This window comes from Oryx dammah, unplaced genomic scaffold (assembly GCF_014754425.2).
Source record: "Oryx dammah isolate SB20612 unplaced genomic scaffold, SCBI_Odam_1.1 HiC_scaffold_9, whole genome shotgun sequence".
Classification (NCBI taxonomy): Eukaryota; Metazoa; Chordata; class Mammalia; order Artiodactyla; family Bovidae; genus Oryx; species Oryx dammah.
Genome location: NW_024070193.1, coordinates 11,313,841 through 11,333,701, shown reverse-complemented (window position 1 = coordinate 11,333,701; position 19,861 = coordinate 11,313,841). Strand labels below are relative to the sequence as shown.

General features: G+C 50.4%; 2 protein-coding genes across 7 annotated transcripts in view; both read right to left on the bottom strand.

Annotated features, from left to right (window-relative positions):
* Positions 1–1,820, bottom strand: part of TEX264 (testis expressed 264, ER-phagy receptor) — a 31,048-nt gene extending 29,228 nt beyond the window's left edge. The window contains exons 1-2 of one of the 6 annotated variants that reach the window (XM_040247086.1): positions 1,721–1,820; positions 651–724 (exon numbers count right to left, since the gene is read on the bottom strand). The gene's annotated coding sequence lies outside the window, so the exon portion shown is untranslated. Of the gene's footprint in view, positions 1–650; positions 725–841; positions 1,174–1,318 lie in introns of those variants that run through there. The other 5 variants (XM_040247087.1, XM_040247089.1, XM_040247091.1 and 2 more) reach the window with 5 other exon arrangements.
* Positions 1,821–4,626: 2,806 nt separating this feature from the next.
* RAD54L2 (RAD54 like 2) overlaps positions 4,627–19,861 on the bottom strand; it is an 88,238-nt gene continuing 73,003 nt past the window's right edge. Inside the window, exons 16-22 of the mRNA XM_040247085.1 lie at positions 19,498–19,703; positions 18,928–19,100; positions 18,227–18,423; positions 15,725–15,924; positions 14,116–14,205; positions 11,807–11,899; positions 4,627–10,420 (exon numbers count right to left, since the gene is read on the bottom strand). Coding sequence (XP_040103019.1) covers positions 9,429–10,420; positions 11,807–11,899; positions 14,116–14,205; positions 15,725–15,924; positions 18,227–18,423; positions 18,928–19,100; positions 19,498–19,703 — 1,951 coding nt within the window. The 3' untranslated portion in view covers positions 4,627–9,428. The remainder of the gene's footprint in view (positions 10,421–11,806; positions 11,900–14,115; positions 14,206–15,724; positions 15,925–18,226; positions 18,424–18,927; positions 19,101–19,497; positions 19,704–19,861) is intronic.

The window sequence follows — 19,861 nt, the reverse complement described above, 5'->3', positions numbered from 1 at the left end:
GTATGGATCAGAAAACAAGTGGTTAGAGATTGAGAGACTTGCCCAAGGTCACAAAGGTACTAAACAGAACTGCTTGGAGAAAATGCAGGCAACGAGAATCCAGGTAGTCTGATGCCCCCATTTCCACTTCTCTCCTTCCTGGGAACAGGACTTCCAGTAAAGCTCAAGAATTGAATCTATGTTGGACATCTCTGAATGTCCTGAATTGGACATCTCTGAATTGGAGAAGGAAATGGCAACCCACTCCAGTGCTCTTGCCTGGAGAATCCCAGGGACAGGGGAGCCTGGTGGGCTGCCGTCTATGGGGTCGCACAGAGTCAGACACGACTGAAGCGACTTAGCAGCAGCAGCAGCAGGACATCTCTGAACCCAAGGCTCTTAGCTGGAAGCTCTCAGCATCTAAGTCTCCCACTTGTCTTGGGAGTGATCAGCCCTCTGGCCCTTGCTCTCTCGGCTGCACACTTCCTGTCTCTTCAAAGGAGCTTAGTTCCCGGAACCCTTCTCTCCCTCTCACTTCCTAAACTTCCTAGACACTTCCTAAACTGGTCAAAAGAGACGGGGAATGTACCTGGGGTCTCCGCTGAGCTCTGGGCAGCACGGGAAGGAGGTGGGGCAAGGGGAAGGGAAGAAGAAGGGCTGGAGAAGCTCACCTCTAAAGCCAGGCTCACTTTAGCAACTCATGGCATCCAGCGCGGCAGGGGCCAAAGCTCCAAGTGCTCCAGGGCTGAGGGCAGAAAGAAAACCACCACTAAGCCGCGCGCCCTGCCCTGACTGATCTCTTATCAGGGAACGCCCACAGGGGCCTCGACAAGAACTCTCCCCTCCACAAGCTGTGGTGTACCTCCACCACGCCCTCAGAGCCCCTAGGTTTGAAATCAGAAGCCAGATTCCGCCTGAAAAATGTCAGCTCGTCACTAGACTTCTGGACGTAAACCTCTGTACTTGGAGCGTCCTCTTCCTGGAGGGGTCCAGCCACCGCGCCTGGCCCTAGGCCAACCCCTGCCGCTGACCCTGGGCAGGCTGTGACCCCTCTCGGTTTCTCCTCGGGTCAGAGAGGCCGGAGCAGTGAATCTGGGAGGGCCGCCCCGCGCTGGCTTCCCGAAGCAGCTCACGTGCACCGCGGCGGCTGGCCCGCCCTTAAAGGGCCAGCCACAGGCAAAACTTTTAGCGCCGAAGATTTGAGAATCAGAGGGGCCTGCGAGGGGAGGAGAGGCTGCCTCCACTCTGCAATCACGGCGTCCAGCCCCTGCTCACCCTCGCCTCGCCTATGTAACCAGCCCTTTCCTTTTCAGCCACGACCTCTAGGGGTCCCACGCACCTCTGCAACTTACAAGGAAGTTAAAGTTTGCAGCCACCGCTGTGTGGCGCGCCCTCAGGAGACAGGGGCGGAGTTTACGTGCGGTTCTGGTCCAGCTGTCGGACCCCGCCGCCCACCCCCACCCCTTCGCCCGCCCCGGAGTCCCTAGTCTCCGGTTGTGCCGTGCACCGGTGGCCGAGGCAGAGGGTGGCCCGAGATGGTAGAGTGGTCCAAGGTCGCGTTCGGGCCCTTGGATGAAGCCGGTACGAGCTGTGGGCGTGATGAGATGCAAAGAGCGGTTGGGCCGGGGTCACGGTGGGGACGCGGGTGGCCCTGAGGTCGCGCCCTGGCGCACGGAGGTTCCAGGCCTCTGGCGCGTGTAGAGCCGCCCCGGCGAGGACACCTCCCAGACCTGGCCCTCACCTCAGCGGCCACCAGCCGCCGACGCCAATCCGCGCACGCGGCTTGGTCTCGGAGCCTGCGCGCGCCCGCCGCGCACGCTCGCTCCGCCCCCTCTCGCGGCAGGACGTGGCCGTGGCCGTGGGCGCGTGCGCGCGGGGCCCAAGGGCGGGGCCTGCCCCGCCCCGTGTCCATGGCAACAGACGTATGCCTGTCCTGCTGAGTGGTCAGGGGCCAATGCCACCCTGTACTTTCCTGCCTCCCACAAGCTACTGGGCTGCAGGTCGACGGTGACTTAGAAACAACCTTTTAACTTCTGGACTGTCGAGAGTGCCACGACATGAGGGGGGAGTAGAGAGGAGGTCTGGGGTCCCAAACGGCTGTACCGGAGAGGATCCTTTGCAGAGGTTGGGAAGTGCAGCACAGCAGTACAACTCTGGCCTTTGTATCACCCTGGGTACTGTCACTTTGTCTCACTGAGGGCTTCCCGACAGACCTGGGAACCAAGCAAGGCAGGACCACTTGCTCCCATTTTACAGCTGAAGCTCACAGAGGAAGCGGGATCCCATCTCGGACAGCACAGATAGCAGCTACCTCCAAGACTCGGCGTCTACCTCTCCCCTCTTCTGCCCCCCTTCCCCCCGCCAAACGGAGCACAGAGGTGATCATTCTTCCATCCAACATTTATTGGGCATCGCTTCCTGTTAGTACAGTTCTAGGGGCTGCGGATACTAAATGAACAAAATCAAGGCCCTGACCTCCTGGAGCTCACCGGGGTGGGGGTGGGGGCACTCCACCTTCCAGGTTCCTCCTTCAGTACCCTAGAGGTGGATGGGGGAGACCCGTCTGCCCTTTTAAGTTACGTATTCTACGCGCGCACACACACACACACTGTGCGTGCTCAGTCGTGTCCTACTCTTTGCGACCCCACTGGACTGTAGCCCGCCAAGCTCCTCTCCATGGAATCTTCCTGGCAAGAATACTGGAGCGGGTGGCCATTTCCTAATCTAGGGGATTTTTCCCCACTCAGGGATTGAACTCTATCTCCTGCATTGGCAGGCGGATTCTTTACCACTGCACCAAACCCCAAGTCAACTGTAAACTCCTTGAGGAGAGGTTCAATCTTCAGCTAGTGTTTTTGCTGCTGCTATGTCCCTTCAGTCGTGTCCGACTCTGTGTGACCCCATAGACAGCAGCCCACCAGGCTCCCTTGTCCCTGGGATTCTCCAGGCAAGAACACTGGAGTGGGTTGCCATTTCCTTCTCCAATGCATAAAAGTGAAAAGTGGAAGTGAAGTCGCTCAGTCGTGTCCGACCCTCAGCGACCCCATGGACTACAGCCTTCCAGGCTCCTCTACCCGTGGGATATTCCAGGCAAGAGTACTGGATTGGAGTGGAACTACAAAAACAACAAAGCATTCTTCCAGGGCCCCAAAGATAAAACCTCACCCTCCTGAGAGGCCCAGTCCTGCAGTGGAGGGGATGGGGCAGGGGACAACTCTGCTCATAAGCTTGTCTACATGACAGGCCGGATCAAGAGCTACTTAGGTGCTCCTCACACAGAGGACTGGTTTGGGAAGTGAATCATTTTTTGGGGGGATCCCAGTATACTGGCAAAGGGCAGACGGAACATATGGAGGCACTTGTAGCTGGTTTCTTTTCCTTCTACTTCACACTGTTCTGTCCACAGGAAGGGAAGACTGAACCTCATCTACAGGGCTTTGGGCCAACCAGAATGGGTAGCTGACTTCTCAGAGGCACTCAGGGCTGGGCTGGCAGGATTGTGGCAGTTCTGTTCTACTGATGGATATTAGGCAGATGATCAAACCCTCTGGGTGCCCCCAGGCAAATGGATATGAAGCCATTTCCTGTGCGGCCAGGAAGGGCTGGCTACTGCCTCAGCCAGCCAGCCTCTCTCTGCATGGTCAGTTCTGCTTCTCAGAAGCTGATGAACTTCTCCCAGGAAACTGTTGTCTGGAGAAGCCCTTTCATCTTGTCCTCTCTGTTCACTTCCTTGAGCGTGGTAGGGGAACTCCAGAGCCCCATGTCAGAGTTCAGGATGTGTCTTAGGAGCCTCAGCACCTCTGTGGTGAAAGCAGAGTTGGCCTGTGACTGGGGCTGCAGGCCATCAGCCTATCAGGCTTCACTGCAGGCTGCTCTCAACAAAGCCAGCTCTGCCCTTGGTAGGATTCCTGCAAGGCCTCTCCTAGCCACCAGGAGACAGCAGTCGAGGCACTCTCCACTACCCCTAGCATGTCTGAGCAGAGCTGATCACCTAGCCTCTGGGATCATCTCCCTCCCCCATGCTCCAGTCTCTCCTGTCTCCCAACAGCCTCTATTCTTTCATGAGCCCAGATTTGGCCTTGGTCTCCTCCTTCCTTCCCTGTCCAAACAATTCCCACAGAAGCTCTTTAACTTTCCTGTAGTAAATTCCAGACAGTGTTTCCCCAAACAGGAAACAAAGCATAGACAACCCCCTCCTGCTCCCTCTTCAGGTTGCTTCTCTCCGAAGCGGTGATTGGATCCTCTAATTCAGATGACAAATGAACGCACATGCAATGTAAGACGCTCTGCAAACCCTGCCGCCAGCCATCTCCCACCTCCGAAGGCCAACCCCTGGCCACTCACAGCCTAGTTAGGGCTACCCCTGCAGGACTCGCCATGACTGAGGGACCAGCCAGCCTCAAGCCACCCGGAGTTAGCTTTGCTATTTCCTCTAGAGCCAGGAAATGCAGTCTTCTTCAGGTGAGTCAAGGCAGAAAAAGTCTAGTGAACGCCACAGCATAAAAAGAGCCTGCCAGCCAACTGTCCTCTGTTCCCACCCCCAGAGATGCCATCTCAGCATCCACACTGCTCTAAGTTATATCCCTTAGACCATCACCCAGCCACAGAGCTGTTCAGACAATTCCTTGATTAAACAACACTGCCTTCTTCAGTTTACATTTTATTTTACAAAAAGAGAAATAAAGAAAACTGATAGGCAGTTATACTGACTTACAATTGTTCTGTTTGCTTTTTTTTAAAAAAGTGACATGAAACACAAGTAAAAATAAATACGTCATAGAAACAGCCAGTTGCCCAGTCTCTAGGGCAGGAGCACCTGCCCTGCTGAGAGAGGAGGGAAGCCCGTGATCACACCAGCAGCCGGAGCACTCAGCTACAGGTGCTCCTCAAAGCCAGGCGCAGGTCCCAGGCCTCAGGGGGCGTCCTGAGGAAAGAAGACGGAAAACCAAAGCCAGGTGCCAGGTCCCTGGGGCCACCTCATCTCCCCCTAACTCCCCCTGGCAGCAGTGTGGCCTTAGTGGTTATCCATTGCGACCCCCTCACCCACCGTGGACCCCCTTCCCCGACCCCTCTGGAGAGGGTACAGGAAAAACACAGTCGGGCAGGCTGAGGGGATTCTTCTGGTGAGTCCCCAGCCCACCCTGAGTAACACCAGACAAGTCAGTTTACACCCATGTGCACATAAGCACGTGTGCACACACACTCACTCACACACACACACACACACACACACACAAACCTGGACTGAGCTCTCTTCCAGGGGAGGGCCCTAGGTCAGGTCACAGTATGAGGTCCCCTCTTCTGAATATTATCCCAATAGTGGTAACGGAGTACTCAGATCTCCCCCGGCCCCATCACTACCGCCTGTCTAGTTACCTCTCCCCAACACACTAGATTATGATAGCAAACAGACCTCTGAGAGAGGAAAGGAGACAAGTCCCCGAACCACAGAGAAGGTGGACTCTGCCTGCTCAGCAAGTTCATCGTTAAGACTCGGGTATTCATAAAAGGACTAGAGCCAAGTCAGTGGCACAGAACACACGCAAAGGGGTCACAGTGGAATATACATGGCAGAAGAGTCGGTCAGAAGGAGAGTCTGCAGGTGAGTGATTGGAGAGCATAACCTTCTCAGACAGACCATGAGGTGCAGATTTCTTTCTTGGGAACAGTCTGCCAAGGGCCAGAAAACTCTGCTAGGGATCTAAAGGTGGGAGGAGTTCCTCTCTCAGGAGTTTTGGTGCAGGGAGAGTCACTGAGCTGGGTGCACAGGCCACTGCTCAGAGCGGAGAGACTGGTCTCCTGTAGAATCACAGGGGACTGGGAAGCACAAGGGGGTTACGAACAGAAACAGAGAAACAGGAATGTAAAGCCCCAGAAGACCTTCCCCCAAGGGATGAGGACTCAATTCAGAGCAACGCCAGGCATGCACAGACAAGAGTGCCTTGCTCTGACTGCTGTGGGAGTGACAGTCCCACCCAAACTGTTAAAAGCTTGGTTGAGTGTTTCAACCTATCAGCAAAATGTTACCCCAGCTACTTGCTTCATGTCCTGGAGTGAGAAATATTCATATTTAGTTGTGAATCACAAGTATATATAGATTCTTCACACTAGTTCCTAGGGAATAAGAGTTCTAAGGACCAGAGATATCCTGAAGTCAGAAGATGCTTAAGACAGATGCTTGAGAAGCGTAACTCGAGGCCGTGAGAACTCTGCAGATATCTAATTTGAAAATTATATGGATCCAACATGGTTCACTTACTTTCTCACTTCAATGGCTAATCTGTCTCTGTTGAATTTTTATCTACAAAGATACTGAGACAGCAAATCAAGCATTACTACAAGTGATGTAATCCTGAATCATTACATGGTACTATGTCCCCAAGATTGAGGACTTAGGCTAAACCAGACAGACGGGGCATGAGAGGCCCTTGAAAACACACTATGGAAGACAGCAGGGAGGGAAGATGGCTAAACCTGATCTGCCCTCCCTCTTACCATCCTTCCCTTACTCAAGCCAGAATGGTGGGTGGGCATCACTGCCAAGTTGTTTCTCATCAGAGGAACAGTAAAACATCGTTCTTAGGTCCTGAGACAGCTGCTGCTTCCCTCACATATGCATGCACACTTGCCTACCTGCACACAGAGATAGCAGAAATGTCCGAGAAGTGTTTTCAGGTTCTTTTTTCTTGTAAAGGAAAACCACGGAACCAGCAGCACTCTAATTTACTATGATCCTAGCCCTACTCCCTTATACAGCTTACTCCCTGTAAGCTGCATAAATCAAAGAAAACCTTGTCTACCCAGGACAGCCTCCCAAAACTACGGCCTCTCCTGAGGTGAAGCACGACTCAGCTCCTAGAACCACTGGGAAGAGGGCAGGCTTGTAATGGCACTGAGAACACCCATTTGCTTCCCGGTACCTTTAAAAGCCCATCCCTCCAGTGACTGATTTTAGTTCCTTGCTGGGATAGTTTCTGGATTCTCACAGTCTGCTGCTGTGATTTCCTAGAGGCAAACACAGAAATACCCCTCCTTCCCCAAACACACATTCTCTGGGATCCCAGTGCTCTGGGGCCTTAGAGGCATCATTTGTAGCCCAGGTGGTGAGTGTTCCCTACAAATCAGAGATCCAGGCTAGCTTACTCCCTCTGTACCAGCCTCAGCCGGAGAGCCCACTCCAACTCAGCCCCTTCACCATTCATTCTTGGGATGCATCCAAGAAAGCACTGTTGGAGCTACTGTTTTTAAATTATTAAAATAATTTGCATAGCTAAATTGTAGGTCTAAGGCTTCTATGAAGAGGAGAGTTAAGTATCTGACAGGGTGCTTATGAAAACAGAGAAAGCAAGCTCCTGAAGTTCCACTTCTGGTGTAACTGAACAGTGCGCGCGCGCACACACACACACACACACACACACACACACACACTCAACAGCCATCTCCTTGTCTCTTCTTGGGGATAATAACCCAGAGTGTGCTAAGAGCCCCCCAACAATGGAAATGGGCTGTTCAGAAGAGCTGCAGAAGCAGCTACTACTAGGGGCGACCTGGCTAAGCTGCCTCCAGGGCTCAGAAGAGGCAGGTGCGGCAGCTGCCCAGCCAGTGAGGAGGGACCGATGGGAAGGCGGTATAGCTCTGAAGCCAGACAAGGCTTGTTTTCCCTAAAGAACTGCCCAGCAAGGTCTCAGCAGTAGGGACGGAAAAGCCAAAAGGAAGACAGTGCTTAAGCTTAAAGACTAGATGCCCCTCAGCCTCCAGCACTGGTGATAAGGGGAGACTCAGAATGACCGATGTGTTATGATTTAAGGCTTCTACAGAGGAAGGGCTCCTCCACGTTCCTTCAAAGAGGATGGAGGTAGCAGACACCAGGGCCCACAGTGATCACCTGATATGCTGAGGAAGCCAAACATTTCCCGATATGAGCTCAACTGTCTGTCAACCCAGCAGCCACCTACACCCAGCTTCACTTTTCAGCATAGAGCCTGCCTCTAGGGTCATCCCAAGAGGATACACCTCCGAATTTGGGGTCACTTACTTCCCAATTGCAAACTCCATGATCCTAAGTTTCAATCACTGTGTAATGAGTTGCATCATCACTAATACCCAGTCACAGGATTCCCCGAACTTCCTGAGAGGCCATTTGCTGAAAACATAGTTGCTTAGTGTAGACCTTGATCAAGGCTGACTCTCTTTCCTTGGTCAATTCGTCATCCACTGGGATTTACTAACCAGCAGCTGTGGGGTCTGAAACATCTTAAACTTTCCCTTCCCAACATCTACCCTCCTTACCCTAACCTCCCCTCCCCCCCCCCCCAAAAAAGAACCAAGACACATGAAAAGTCCAAATAATAAATAATTGCCCATAAGAAATAAATTAACATGGAGCTCTCTAATGGGGAAGGAAAGGAAAGGCCAAGAAAGGCCGCCAGGACGGGCAGCTGGGGGCGCGGCTCCATCTTCGTGAACAACGTCTTTTCTGGCCACAACTCCACGACCTCCCGCTCACACTCCGCAGTGCTTCTCCCTCCCAGCTTTAGCACACTGACACTCTCACACACCAAAAAGGCAGATCTTGCTCAGAGAAAGCCACTGGGGAAAGAGAGATTGGTAATGCCCGTTTTCTCTGATCATCTCCCCCCAGTCTTGAATCAAGTGTGGCTCTAATAACCAGGGACTTGGGTTAGCTGGGCCTGGTCTTCACCCAACTAGAAGGAAACTTGTGGTTGCCATGGCTCTTCTCCTGGGCTCACCCTGATGTTCATAGTAATAGTTGCCATGAACCACCATGCTCTGATTTCCATTTTATAAAAGATAAATTCATTTCTTAGTTTCCCCCTTAGTCCCTCCCTCCCTCCCTCCCTTCCCACCCACCTGCACCCCTGCTCTGTTACATACATGTAAGTACATATACACACACATACACACACACGTACACACACACACACACCTGGTCTGCTTCTTTCCCATCCCCTAAAAAGACCCCGCTCTGCATGGAATCTCAGTCTGCCCACCCTTCTTCTCTTCCCCTCCCTCCCTCCCCTCCCCTTCTCCAGACCAAGCTAAGTCACCCAGTAAGGCAGCTCTCTCGGGAGAGAATGTTCCCAAAGACAGAAATGGGACGTGAGCTTCCACCCTCAGACGGGCAAGCAAGCAAGCAGACAGCATGAGCAAGGCAGGCAGGAAGAGAGGCAGGCCGCCCTGCCCCTCCATTCCTGTTTTAGGTCCCTGATTTCCCACTATTGCTGCTCTGTTGGAATTTTTTTTTTTTTTTTTGCCTCTTTTGTTAAAACAGCAACAGAGCCCTGCCACCTATGGTCAACCACCCTTCTTTGTCCTCTTCCTTTCCCCTCTTGCCAAGGGCCCTATTCTCAGAAACCCCAGATTGCTGCCTTCCGTCTGGGTGGGCGACCTGCTGGGGGCCCCGAGTGAGGTGGAGAGGGGATCCCCAGCTATTTCCCAGTGACCTCTATGACATCATCGTCCTTATCCTCATCATCATTGGAGCTGAACCCCACCTCAGCAACCTCATGAGAGTCAAATGGAGGCACCTGGGACCGGAGGAGGCCACCAGCTGGGTAGCCTGTGTGTGGGGATATGTAGCCGGGGTAGACAGACATGCCCCGAGAAAGGTTGCTGGGCAAGACGGGGGAAGGAAAAGGCGCGAACATCCTTGGCTCGGACAGGAGTGGCTGTGAGAACGGGAGTGAGTAGCTGGGGAGTATCCCTGTTACAGAGGGGTTGAGCATGAAGGAGGGGTTGCTGGCAGTGACTGAGGTAGCCGTGGAAGAGGAACTGACGGGGCCTGCCGGCACCAGAGGGTCAGTAGTCACTGGAAACACCAGGCGGGCATCTGCCAGCAAATTGGACAGCTGGTAGTAGGAGGGGGTACTGCCCATGAACAGGGAGTTCTCCCCAGCCTGGGAGGTGAAGGGGGGGGTGAGGTTATGGTTTAAGGAGACGGGTGGCATGGCAAACCCGCCAGAAACTGGATACCCGTGTTCATACGGCTGCACGGGAGCTGGCAGATGGCCCTTCCTGGACCGCCGGCGGGCTGACTCCTGGGCAGCAGGTGGGGTGGCCAACTTGCGCTTGTGGCCCCGTAAGTCCAACACTGGGTGCCTGTCGCCACAGGGCTGGCCGGTCACCAGGAGGGAACTATTGAGGCAATGAGCCCCGTGTCGAGGCTCAGTCCCGAGGGTCCCAGGAACAGCACTGCTGTCCACAAGTGGAGCCGGGGGGCCAGGCAGGGCGGCACTGGAGCTCGGGGAGCTCTGGCGGGACTCTCGGGCAGCAGCCACATCCGCATACTGCTGGAGCTCGCTGATGATCTCCGGGCTGTCTGGAGAGACGGGCCGGGCCAGCCCCTCGGGCTCGGGGGCTTTAGGTGATGAGGCACTGTGTCTGCCGTTGCTTGTAGACTCGAGAGAAGGCCCCTGGGAACCTGGGGACAAAATGTAGGTAACTGAGAACCAGAATGGCTAGGGAGGGAAGGAGAGGATAAGACAAAAGTCCATTGGGAAAAAAACCCTGTCCTGTGGTTCTCAAAATTCAAATAGTTTCCTGTACAAACAATATCATCTAGTCAACTTTTCCCAGTCACAAAGAAAGTCTTTCCAAGGAAAGACTTGTAACCTCGTTGTACCTCAGTTCCCTGTAAAACTCCACCAAGGTGAATCCTATGAAATAATGGATATGAAATGCCAGATCATCCTTTCAGTCAAACACTTTCTGGGGACAAAGATGGTCAGTGCCCATGATGGGAAAAAAAGAGGAAAAGGAAGTTTAAAAAGCAGTCTATCCTGATTAAAAACAAAACAAAATCCATGGCCATGAAAGATGACTGGTACAACTAAGAAATCTAAAACGGCAGGACTGGTAGGTAATTATTACAGAATTGTTAAACTTTTTTTTAGTGTGATAATGGTGCTATGATTAGGAGTACATCTTAATCTCAGCAAATGTGTACTGAAATATTTAGGGGTGAAATGACATGATGCCTTCAACTTACAAATAGTTCAAATAATAGGAAAGGAGAGAAAGGAAAAAGTTTCTGAAAAAGGTATCAGCCACCGGCTAGAGCTGCAGGGGTGCTCACAGTGCTTTTGTTCAACTTGTCTGGTGTCTTGACAATTTCCATGATAAAAGCTGAGAGCAAAAACAGTCTAGTTTCTCACCTCATGGTGGGAGGATAAGTGAGACCACTCCCCTAACTAGAGGGGACTTTTGCAAGAGTTCTTAATGTTGTTCATGTGCCACACGTATGTTCTTTGACCTGGCAATCTGACTTCTAGGAATTTTTCTATAGATACACCACGTGACTGTGAACCAGAAGTGTAACGGAGGAGCACAACAGGTCCAGCCGTTATACCCATCTAACTGCATCTTGTGCAAACCTTCACCGAGGAACATCTCAAGGAAGGATAAGGAACAAGCACTGAGACGCACCAGTGAATGAAGAAAAGAACAAACAGTATATTACACTAAGTTCAGCATGTGCTTTCGGAGTACAAAGTTACATACATATATAGTATGTACATAACATATATTGTTTTAATATATACACACGTGCACATACATATCCCTGTACCATGTACATGTATAGAATATAGAATATCTCTTGAGGAAAAAGACAAAAAACAGGAATAAGCACTTCCAGGAAGGAGCAACCGATGGCTGGGAGATAAGGGAAGAAAAACTTCTCACTTAACTCCTTTTTGAAATCTTTGAATTGTGAACCATGTATATACATTGTCTATTCAAAAAATAGTAACAAACCAAACCTGTCAAAAATGCCATGTAGGTCAATGCAAAGTAGAAGCCAGTATACCTGAGGCAGCCATCCGACCATCTTCAGGGGCCTTTGGTTTGCCAGTCGCCCGGACAGCAAAGATTCGCCCATCGCTGGTACGGATGTATGTCCCTAAGGAGAAGCACGAGGAAGACTATGAGGAGCAGACGTGCAATACAGCCAGCCCTGGGAACTCCAGGCTTAGCCACTGTGGGCTCAGAAAGAGCTATAAAAGTGGTCTCACTTTCTCTCAAAATCCCTGCAGTGAGGAGTGGGATGACTGAGCTGCGGACCCAATATTACTCATTTACTCCACAAACACTGACTGTGTGACCTACATATATCAGACACTGTTCCAGACACTCAAGTATATACAAGACAGAAAAGGGCCCTGTGTCTCATGGAGCTTAACTCTGGAGGGGGAGACACACAGTCATACTAGAAAGTGTTGGGAAAGGGTAAACGCAGTGAAGGGAATTAACAGGGTGCTGTGAAAGACAGTAAGTTGGCTCCCTCTGTTTTTGCCCAGGGCCTCCGGTCTGGGTCCTCCTCTTGATTGGGGAAGAAGCAGCCTCACTGCCTGAATAACCGCCCTCCCTTGGTAGGAATAAATCAAGATGGGCATTCTATTCCCACGTGGCACTAGTCAACCTTCCCTTGGTCTTGGGCATGTCTTCTGATCTACTTTTTGGTGCCAGGGCTGCCTCTTGGCCAGAGGTCACCAAATTTTTTTCCTAAAGCATCAGTTGGTAAATATTTTTGGCTCTGTGAGCCGAAAGGGCTCTGTTGCAACTACTCAACCTGACTGCTACAGCATGGCAGCTGGGCATGGCGGTGCTCCAAAGACCTTTATGGACACTGATATGTGAATTTCATATACTTTTCATGTCACAGAATAAATGCTCTTTTGATTTTTTTTCCAACCAACTGAAAATGACTGAAGATACAAAACCCATTCTTAGTTCACAAGTATAGTAACAGCAAGCAGGCAAGATCTGGCCCGTGGGCCACAGTCTGCATACCACCACCTCCTCCCAGCTCTAAGCTAGGAAGAACCCAGTAAGGGGGCTGTGGATGACCTTCTCTGGGTATCATGTATTTCATAGCATCTTTTCCCTGAAACTAAGGGTGCTTTAACCCAACAGAGACTAGGGCAAAATCTCCTTACTAAACAAAGACCCTCAGGGAGCATCACAGAGCACAAGCTGACATGAAATAAAGGGTTTAACTGTGTTCTGACACCAGCCGAGATTTCTCCAGAAGTCCCATCTGGAGAACTTCATGAGGCCAGAGGCAGCCGACTTTTCAAATGACCACACTTGAAAATTCTGTCATGTAACAGAGGTATACTAATTCATCCACCCACTACATTTCCTAGTTGGAGATGTCTACTTCACTCTAGTCAAGCAGGTAAGACAACACAGCAATATAGGTGTTTGCTTATAACCTATTCCATTCTACCTTGGGCCTCCCCATGTGCAATGTAACTGTCAGACATTAAGCTTTTGATTGCCAAGACATCCATCTTGGATAACAAACTGCCAGCTGTCAGGCACAGCTACTAGCTAAACTACGAGATAAGGCACCTGGCTGCTCTCACCCTTGAAAAGTTCCTTATTAGAAAGCCTGGGGTAACCTGGATAAATAATCCTTGAGTGATTCTCGCCTTTCCTTTCCCACACACCAATTCCCACTCTTATGTTTTAAATTCACCAATAAAGAGTGAACCTGTGAAACCCCAGCCACTTTTGGACCCTAATAAGACAGAGACCCAAGCCCACACACTGACTTTCTACCTACCACCTTCCTGTGTGGCCCCGGAGTATGCTGTGTGCCCTAGAGGACCTGTGAGTAATAAGCCTCGTGTTTTCAAAGTTGCCTGATGGTGGTTGCTGAGGTGCATCCTGCCATCGTGATAAGAAAAACAAGGGCTGGTCCAGTCACAACACTGGCTCTGAGGAAAGGTATGCGGGGCTGGCCACAAGCAGTGCAGGACCGGACGAGCGACTCAGGCGTTCCTGGCTGGTGCTATCGACAGGCTGAGACCAACGCAGAGCAATGTGTTTCTCCAAACCCACTCTGAGAGTCTCCACAAAGAAGATGGCAAAATACAGAAAGGCAGGGATCACAACCCCTTTCTTTTAAGCCACTGACAGCTATCCTTTAAGCCCACCCCAAACTGGCTAAGCTCCTAGAAATGTTATTTTCTCAGGCTTCCCCTGAGCTCCCCCACTCTTCTAAGATGACTCCTATCCCTGCTCCAGCTCAAGCCACACGTCCTGATTCTGCTGGCCAGCCCGCCACTCTCAACCAAAGAGAGGGCAGGGGCTCCTCAGGCAGGTGCTCACCTTTCGTCCCACGGATGATGTGGATGCTCTCGCCAGCATTAATTCTTGCCTGTACGTCTGTGGAGCTGTTGAGCCCGGGAATAACAATATCTAGTGAAGACACAGACCTCAGATTTAGATTACATGGGGCCTGACTGAAGAAGGGGGAGAAAAGGCCAAGTTCACATCCACCCTTCAATCCTCAAGGGTTTTCCTAAAGCATCCCAGTGGAGCAGAGGTCAGAACCAAGGAAAGGGAAGCAAAAAGCAGTGCTGCTCCCAACTGCCTCAACAAAGAATACTGTGAAAACAAAACACTTTTCAGAAACCTGATCATCCTTCTCATCAATTTTCCTTGATTTAATTTAAAAATCATAGAGTTTTTGATTTAGAAAATTTCAGTTAAAAAAAAAAAGTTTCCGTTCAAATGGTTATTTCTATTTTCTTTCTCCTCCCTAAGCAATCTGCATGTATCGGCTCCTATCACTTTAGGTTCCAAGAGGCCACATATCTTCCTTGCTGGTATTACTCCTCACCTAACTAATGAATGGAGAGAAGAGTATTTTCAAGAATCAGGAGAGAAGTAGGATTATGAGAGGCTGTCTCTCTCTCTCTTTTTTTTTTTTGGCTGTGCCACATGGCATGTACCTTAGTACCCCAAAGAGGGATTAAACTGGTACCCACTACAGTGCAAGCACAGAATCTTAACCACTGGACCACCCAGCAAGTCCCGAGAGGCTCTTTGTTTTTAATTTGTTTCAAAAGAAGTCTTTTTTACCATTAATATCTATTAATTTTCATACTCAAAAAAACCAATTAAGATATTTTCATTAAAATGAATTATCATGAATATTTCTAGATAACAAGATGAAAAACAACATCATGAGGCGCTTTCCTTCCCAACCATGCTGAACCACAGAATCAGCCGCAGGGATGAATGTGCTGCCCACCTCTGGCTGCCGGCCCCTCATACTCGATCCACATGAAACTTACGAAGAACAAAGTAAGGTCTTTAACTAAGGACGCTGAGCGCTGTCCTTCATGCCCAGCTGACCCGACAAGTCAGGCAGGACTCAACACACTGACACCTCACTCTGAAGACAAACCTATGTCCAGTGACATTCCCACAATCTCTAGAGGGTTCCGTGTCCATCCCACCCACCACATTCAATAAAACCCAGTACTGTGTTGCTACTCGTAAGATATTTCACTAGACTACATATTCTTCATGATTAGGGACTGCTGCCTTCTCTATTTCTACTTAGAGTGCCAATGTAGTATTGCCTAGAATGCAGACATTAATTAATCAATATTTCCTGAATGAACAGAGGGATTCCCTGGTGGCTCAGATGGTAGAGAGTCTGCTTGTAATGTGGGAGACCTGGGTTCCATCCCTGGGTTGGGATGATCCACTGGAGAAGGAAATGGCAACCCACTCCACTATTCTTGCCTGGAAAATCCCATGGATGAAGGAGCCTGGCAGGCTACAGTCCATGGGGTTGCAAAGAGTTGGAAACGACTGAGTGACTTCACCTTCTTGGGCTTTCCTCATAGCTCAGTAGGTAAAGGATCTGAACAGAGGAATTTTAAAAGGGACAGCACCCCTGGAAGAGAACTCAGGAGCTCCCAACCTGTTGTGGTGACCACCTTCTGCACAAGGACTCCTGCACGCTGCAAGTAGTTGATCGGGAAGTTCATAGCTGGGTTTGTGCTGGAGGCAGAGCTTACACTGCCTCCCAGCGGGACATGCCGTGGCATCATGGGGATCGGCGTGGACTGTACGGGACGAACACTGGCCACGGGCTTCTCATCACTCTTCAGGGTTGGCTGCCTAGGAGAGAAAGACAAGCACACCAAGAGTTTGGCAAAACAGCCCTTACTTACCTTTCTGCAAGACTGCTAAGCCTCTCCAGACTTCCCCTTTCTATAGCCAGAGAGCTGCTGACAGAAGGATCAAAAGAAGCTGCAGGGTATGGTCAATTAAAAAGGAGACTGGAGACAGAGCAGAGACAGACACAGCGAGGGATAAAACCTCTCGGTGTCTAAGAAGAATCAGATGTCAGTGGAATAATGTCTTCTTGGAAATGCGAGGTGACATCTGCTCCTCTAGAACTGGGACTGCCTGTCTACATGCATCAGGAATTTGTCCTTAGAAGTCAGGAAGAGGCAAAGAGTCATGGTGAGGGGTGAGGGGCGCACGGGTGCATGGTGCGTGCTAACTTTAAGACAAATGGGGACAAATGGGTGGAATTTTCCCACTCACCAAGAAAAAAAAGGCCACATGACCTCACATGTGCTGGTGACCTTGAGACCATCTGTCCAACATTAACCATCATTACCCTCTGAATCCTCAAGTTTCGGTAAGCAAGGCAGACACCTCTCTCCTCTGCATTACTTTTCAGTGGACTTCTCCTGGGGCCAGCCACAGCCACCACAAAAGCAGGAGCGGGCGGAACACCGCGCACAGAGGTCACGCTTCTAAGTGGCACATGGCTGTGGCCAGCCTGAGCCCTGCTTGTGCATCTCTTACTACCAACACGCCAAGGTGCTGCCCTGGGGTCAACGAGGCAGCCCTCGTTCTTTACCTTCCTTTCAGCTGGATGTTGGTGCCTTGACGAAGCTACTCATTTAAGGGTTCTGAAACTAAGTCCCTGTCTCTAAGCTCTCTAAAGTCTGTGGGCTTTAGTTCTGGGAGAGAGACCCTCTGGGACTGGTATGTTCTTCCTCATCTGATGGAAAACTGGCACATAACAGAACACACTTTTGCACCACGCTGCTGGAGCAGGCCTGCAGGAGTGCCCAGTCACCGCTCTCAGGCCGCGTCTGGGCAAGCCCTGGGGCCCTGCAGATGGCCGGGATAGGCCAGAGAGCACAGCACGCTCACTGGGGTCTGGGGCCCTACTCAGACATCAGTGGGGCTCAGGAATCTAGCCCAAGGCCCATATTCTGCAGAGGCTAAGGCTAGGAATTTGGGTGGGAAGGCCTCCTCACATGTACCCAGACAGAATAAGGAATCAGCAGGATCAAATGCTGTGAGAGGCCGATGCCCTCCACAGGGCCGCAGTTGGGCTAGAAAAGGAGCTGACATCTCCTTACAGCCCAGCCCATTTGTCACACCTTGTCTCCATATGGTTTTTCTCCCACTGGGTTCAGACTTAGTCCATCCCTGTTGTTACAAGGAAAGGCCCAGAAAAGAGAAAGAAAAGGGGTAGAGGACAAGAGAGGGGAATGTGAGCGGGCAACAGTATCTTGGAAAATGACACAGAAATAAAGTCTGAAGTCTTTGAAAAGATAGTTAACTTTCTACTCGGAAGCATCTTACACATAAAAATTAGCAAATTCAATCACCAAAGTTTAGTTGTATAAAATCTTACATGGCTTCATTCAGTTCCTTTAGAAGCTCATTTGGCAAGCTTTTTTTTTTTTTTTTTAACATGGAACATTCAAAAGAAAAAGTTCTAAAATCTATCCCTCTTAAAATAATTACTCGTATCTTTAACTCAAGATAATCAAACAATGTAAAAATGCAAACCAAGCAAGCAGGAAGCTGATGTGATAAAGGCTATGAGGTACTCTGTCTTCTACTGAGAAGAAAAAAAAAAAGTACTGATAACTATTCTATAATTTCCTACAAAGAGTCTCTGTCCCCGCTTAGCAACTGGCTTCCATGCTGTTCCTATCCTTAACAGTTTTGGAAACTGTACTCAAGAAAAAGATCTTTTTGCTCAGGAATAAGGCACAGACACAGAATGAGATCCCATTAAGAGCACTGGAATTCCTTGAGTACAATTCAAGACCCATAGAAGACCTGGCCTTCACTCTTGAACTTCACTGCGAAATGAGGGCTAGGACCAGGGTGCTGCAGATAGGAGAAGGCTGTGGGGGAGGCTGTGCCTCCTGGGGCGGCCAGAAGGACTCTCCTGAGTCACAGGACCAGCAGCTCAGTCTTCCAGCCAGAACCACTTAAAACACCAGGGCTGCAGTACTGCTTCAGCACCTCATCCAAGAGCAGAAACTGTCCATTAAAGGCAGCCTAAGAGCAAGTTGTAGGCCTCCTTTTATTTACAAAAGGAACAGTTGAGAGGTCTGGGCCTGGCCCAGCAGCACGCCTTCCTCCCTTTGCAGTGACTCACCAGTTTCTCTGACTGAAGGCAGGGATGCTGGTCAGGCTCTGGTCGCTGGCCGGGTAATACTGTGCGTACGATGGGCGGGTGTAGGGGACTGATGTACGCTTGTCCTCCTCGTAGCTCTTCTTCGCTGCTTTTTTCTCAGCCTTGGTCAGCTTGTGATCCTTTCGGTTAAGGAGCAATGACTCATGCTCAAAAGGCTCCTGGGGACACAGGAGGATGTTGATTTAATTACCAGTCTTTGTACCAACATGAACGATACACAAAAAGCCTTACTTTGAAACCAAGAAAAAGCTGGCTGTCTACAGTACTTAGCAAAGAGCCTGCTCTCAGACTCACAGGCACATTTACTCTTTCTGTCAAGAGCATAAATTCTCAACTCTAACCTGGCACCAGCTTTAGACAACCTACGTCTGCCTTCCGTATCAAAAGAACAGGAGGGTTCAGAGAATCACCAGACTACATTTTCAGAACTTCTTTCGGCTAGGAAAACTCAGCATGGCCGAATTATCCTCGTGGCTGAGCTCGCACTGCTAGGATGAGACAAGGACAGGACAGGCGATGGGGAGAGGGGAGGGGACCGTCTGGGGCAAGGAAAAGAGCCAGCTGAGTCAGTCTGCGTGCAATAAAACTCTGGACGACGCAGCCAGGCAAGCCTCCCTCAGTGGAGAGTGCAGTACTCGGACACATGCACGCCGGGGGCCCACCTTGGTGATGAGGTGAGGGTATTTCAGACAGGCAAGCTGGAGGACTGGCTCCTTGATCCCCTTTACATTCAAGGATGTTTGGGGAGCTGGCTCCTTCTCCACGAAGTGCAGTAGGTTCTCCACCTCCTTTCGAGTAAAGTTCAGCATCGGATTGAGATCATCCACCACCCGATCTAGAAGGGAAAAGACATGAGGAAGTCAGGTCTCGGCAAAGGAGACCACAAAAGCACTGCTCCAAGGACTGGCAGAGAGAAGAGACGTGGTGGGTGGCGTAACTGTCACTAATATCTAAAACACCTCAGGCCACTCCATACCTAAAAGTCAAAGAGCAGGTCTGAGACCCTCATGAAACAGAAATATCTTAAGAGATACCTGCATAACCAGGCTCAGCTCTTATCGTTAAACCCACCTTCAACAATTTGAGCTAAATGTCCTCGTAAGCAATTATTTGCATCAGAAATCAAAAGCCTGCCTGTGTTTCCTCATCCTGCCCCTCTCCTCCCCTCCTTTGATACAATTAGAATGGCAGTCTGAATAAACGTCCTCTTCTGAGCCTGAGAGATGGCCTACCTGACATGCCCTGCTTCGAAATCTGACGGTCATAGATCTTCTTTTCGAGAGTGAAATCAGCCACAAGACGATAGATGTGACAGGGCTTTTTCTGGCCATAACGGTATACCCGACATACAGCCTGAGCATCATGGCAAGGGTTCCAGGAAGCGTCAAACACCACCACTCGGTTGGCACCAATCAGATTCACGCCCAAACACCCAGCCCTTTAAAACACAAGCCAATAATCACAGAAAGTGATTAATTTTACAGACAGTTTTCAGATAGGTTTTAACCCCTGTCACTCCTACCTGAATATCATCCTCTTTATCCTAAGCAGAACATATTGGAGGATTCTGCTGAGGAATAGTACCTTCCTCAGGCA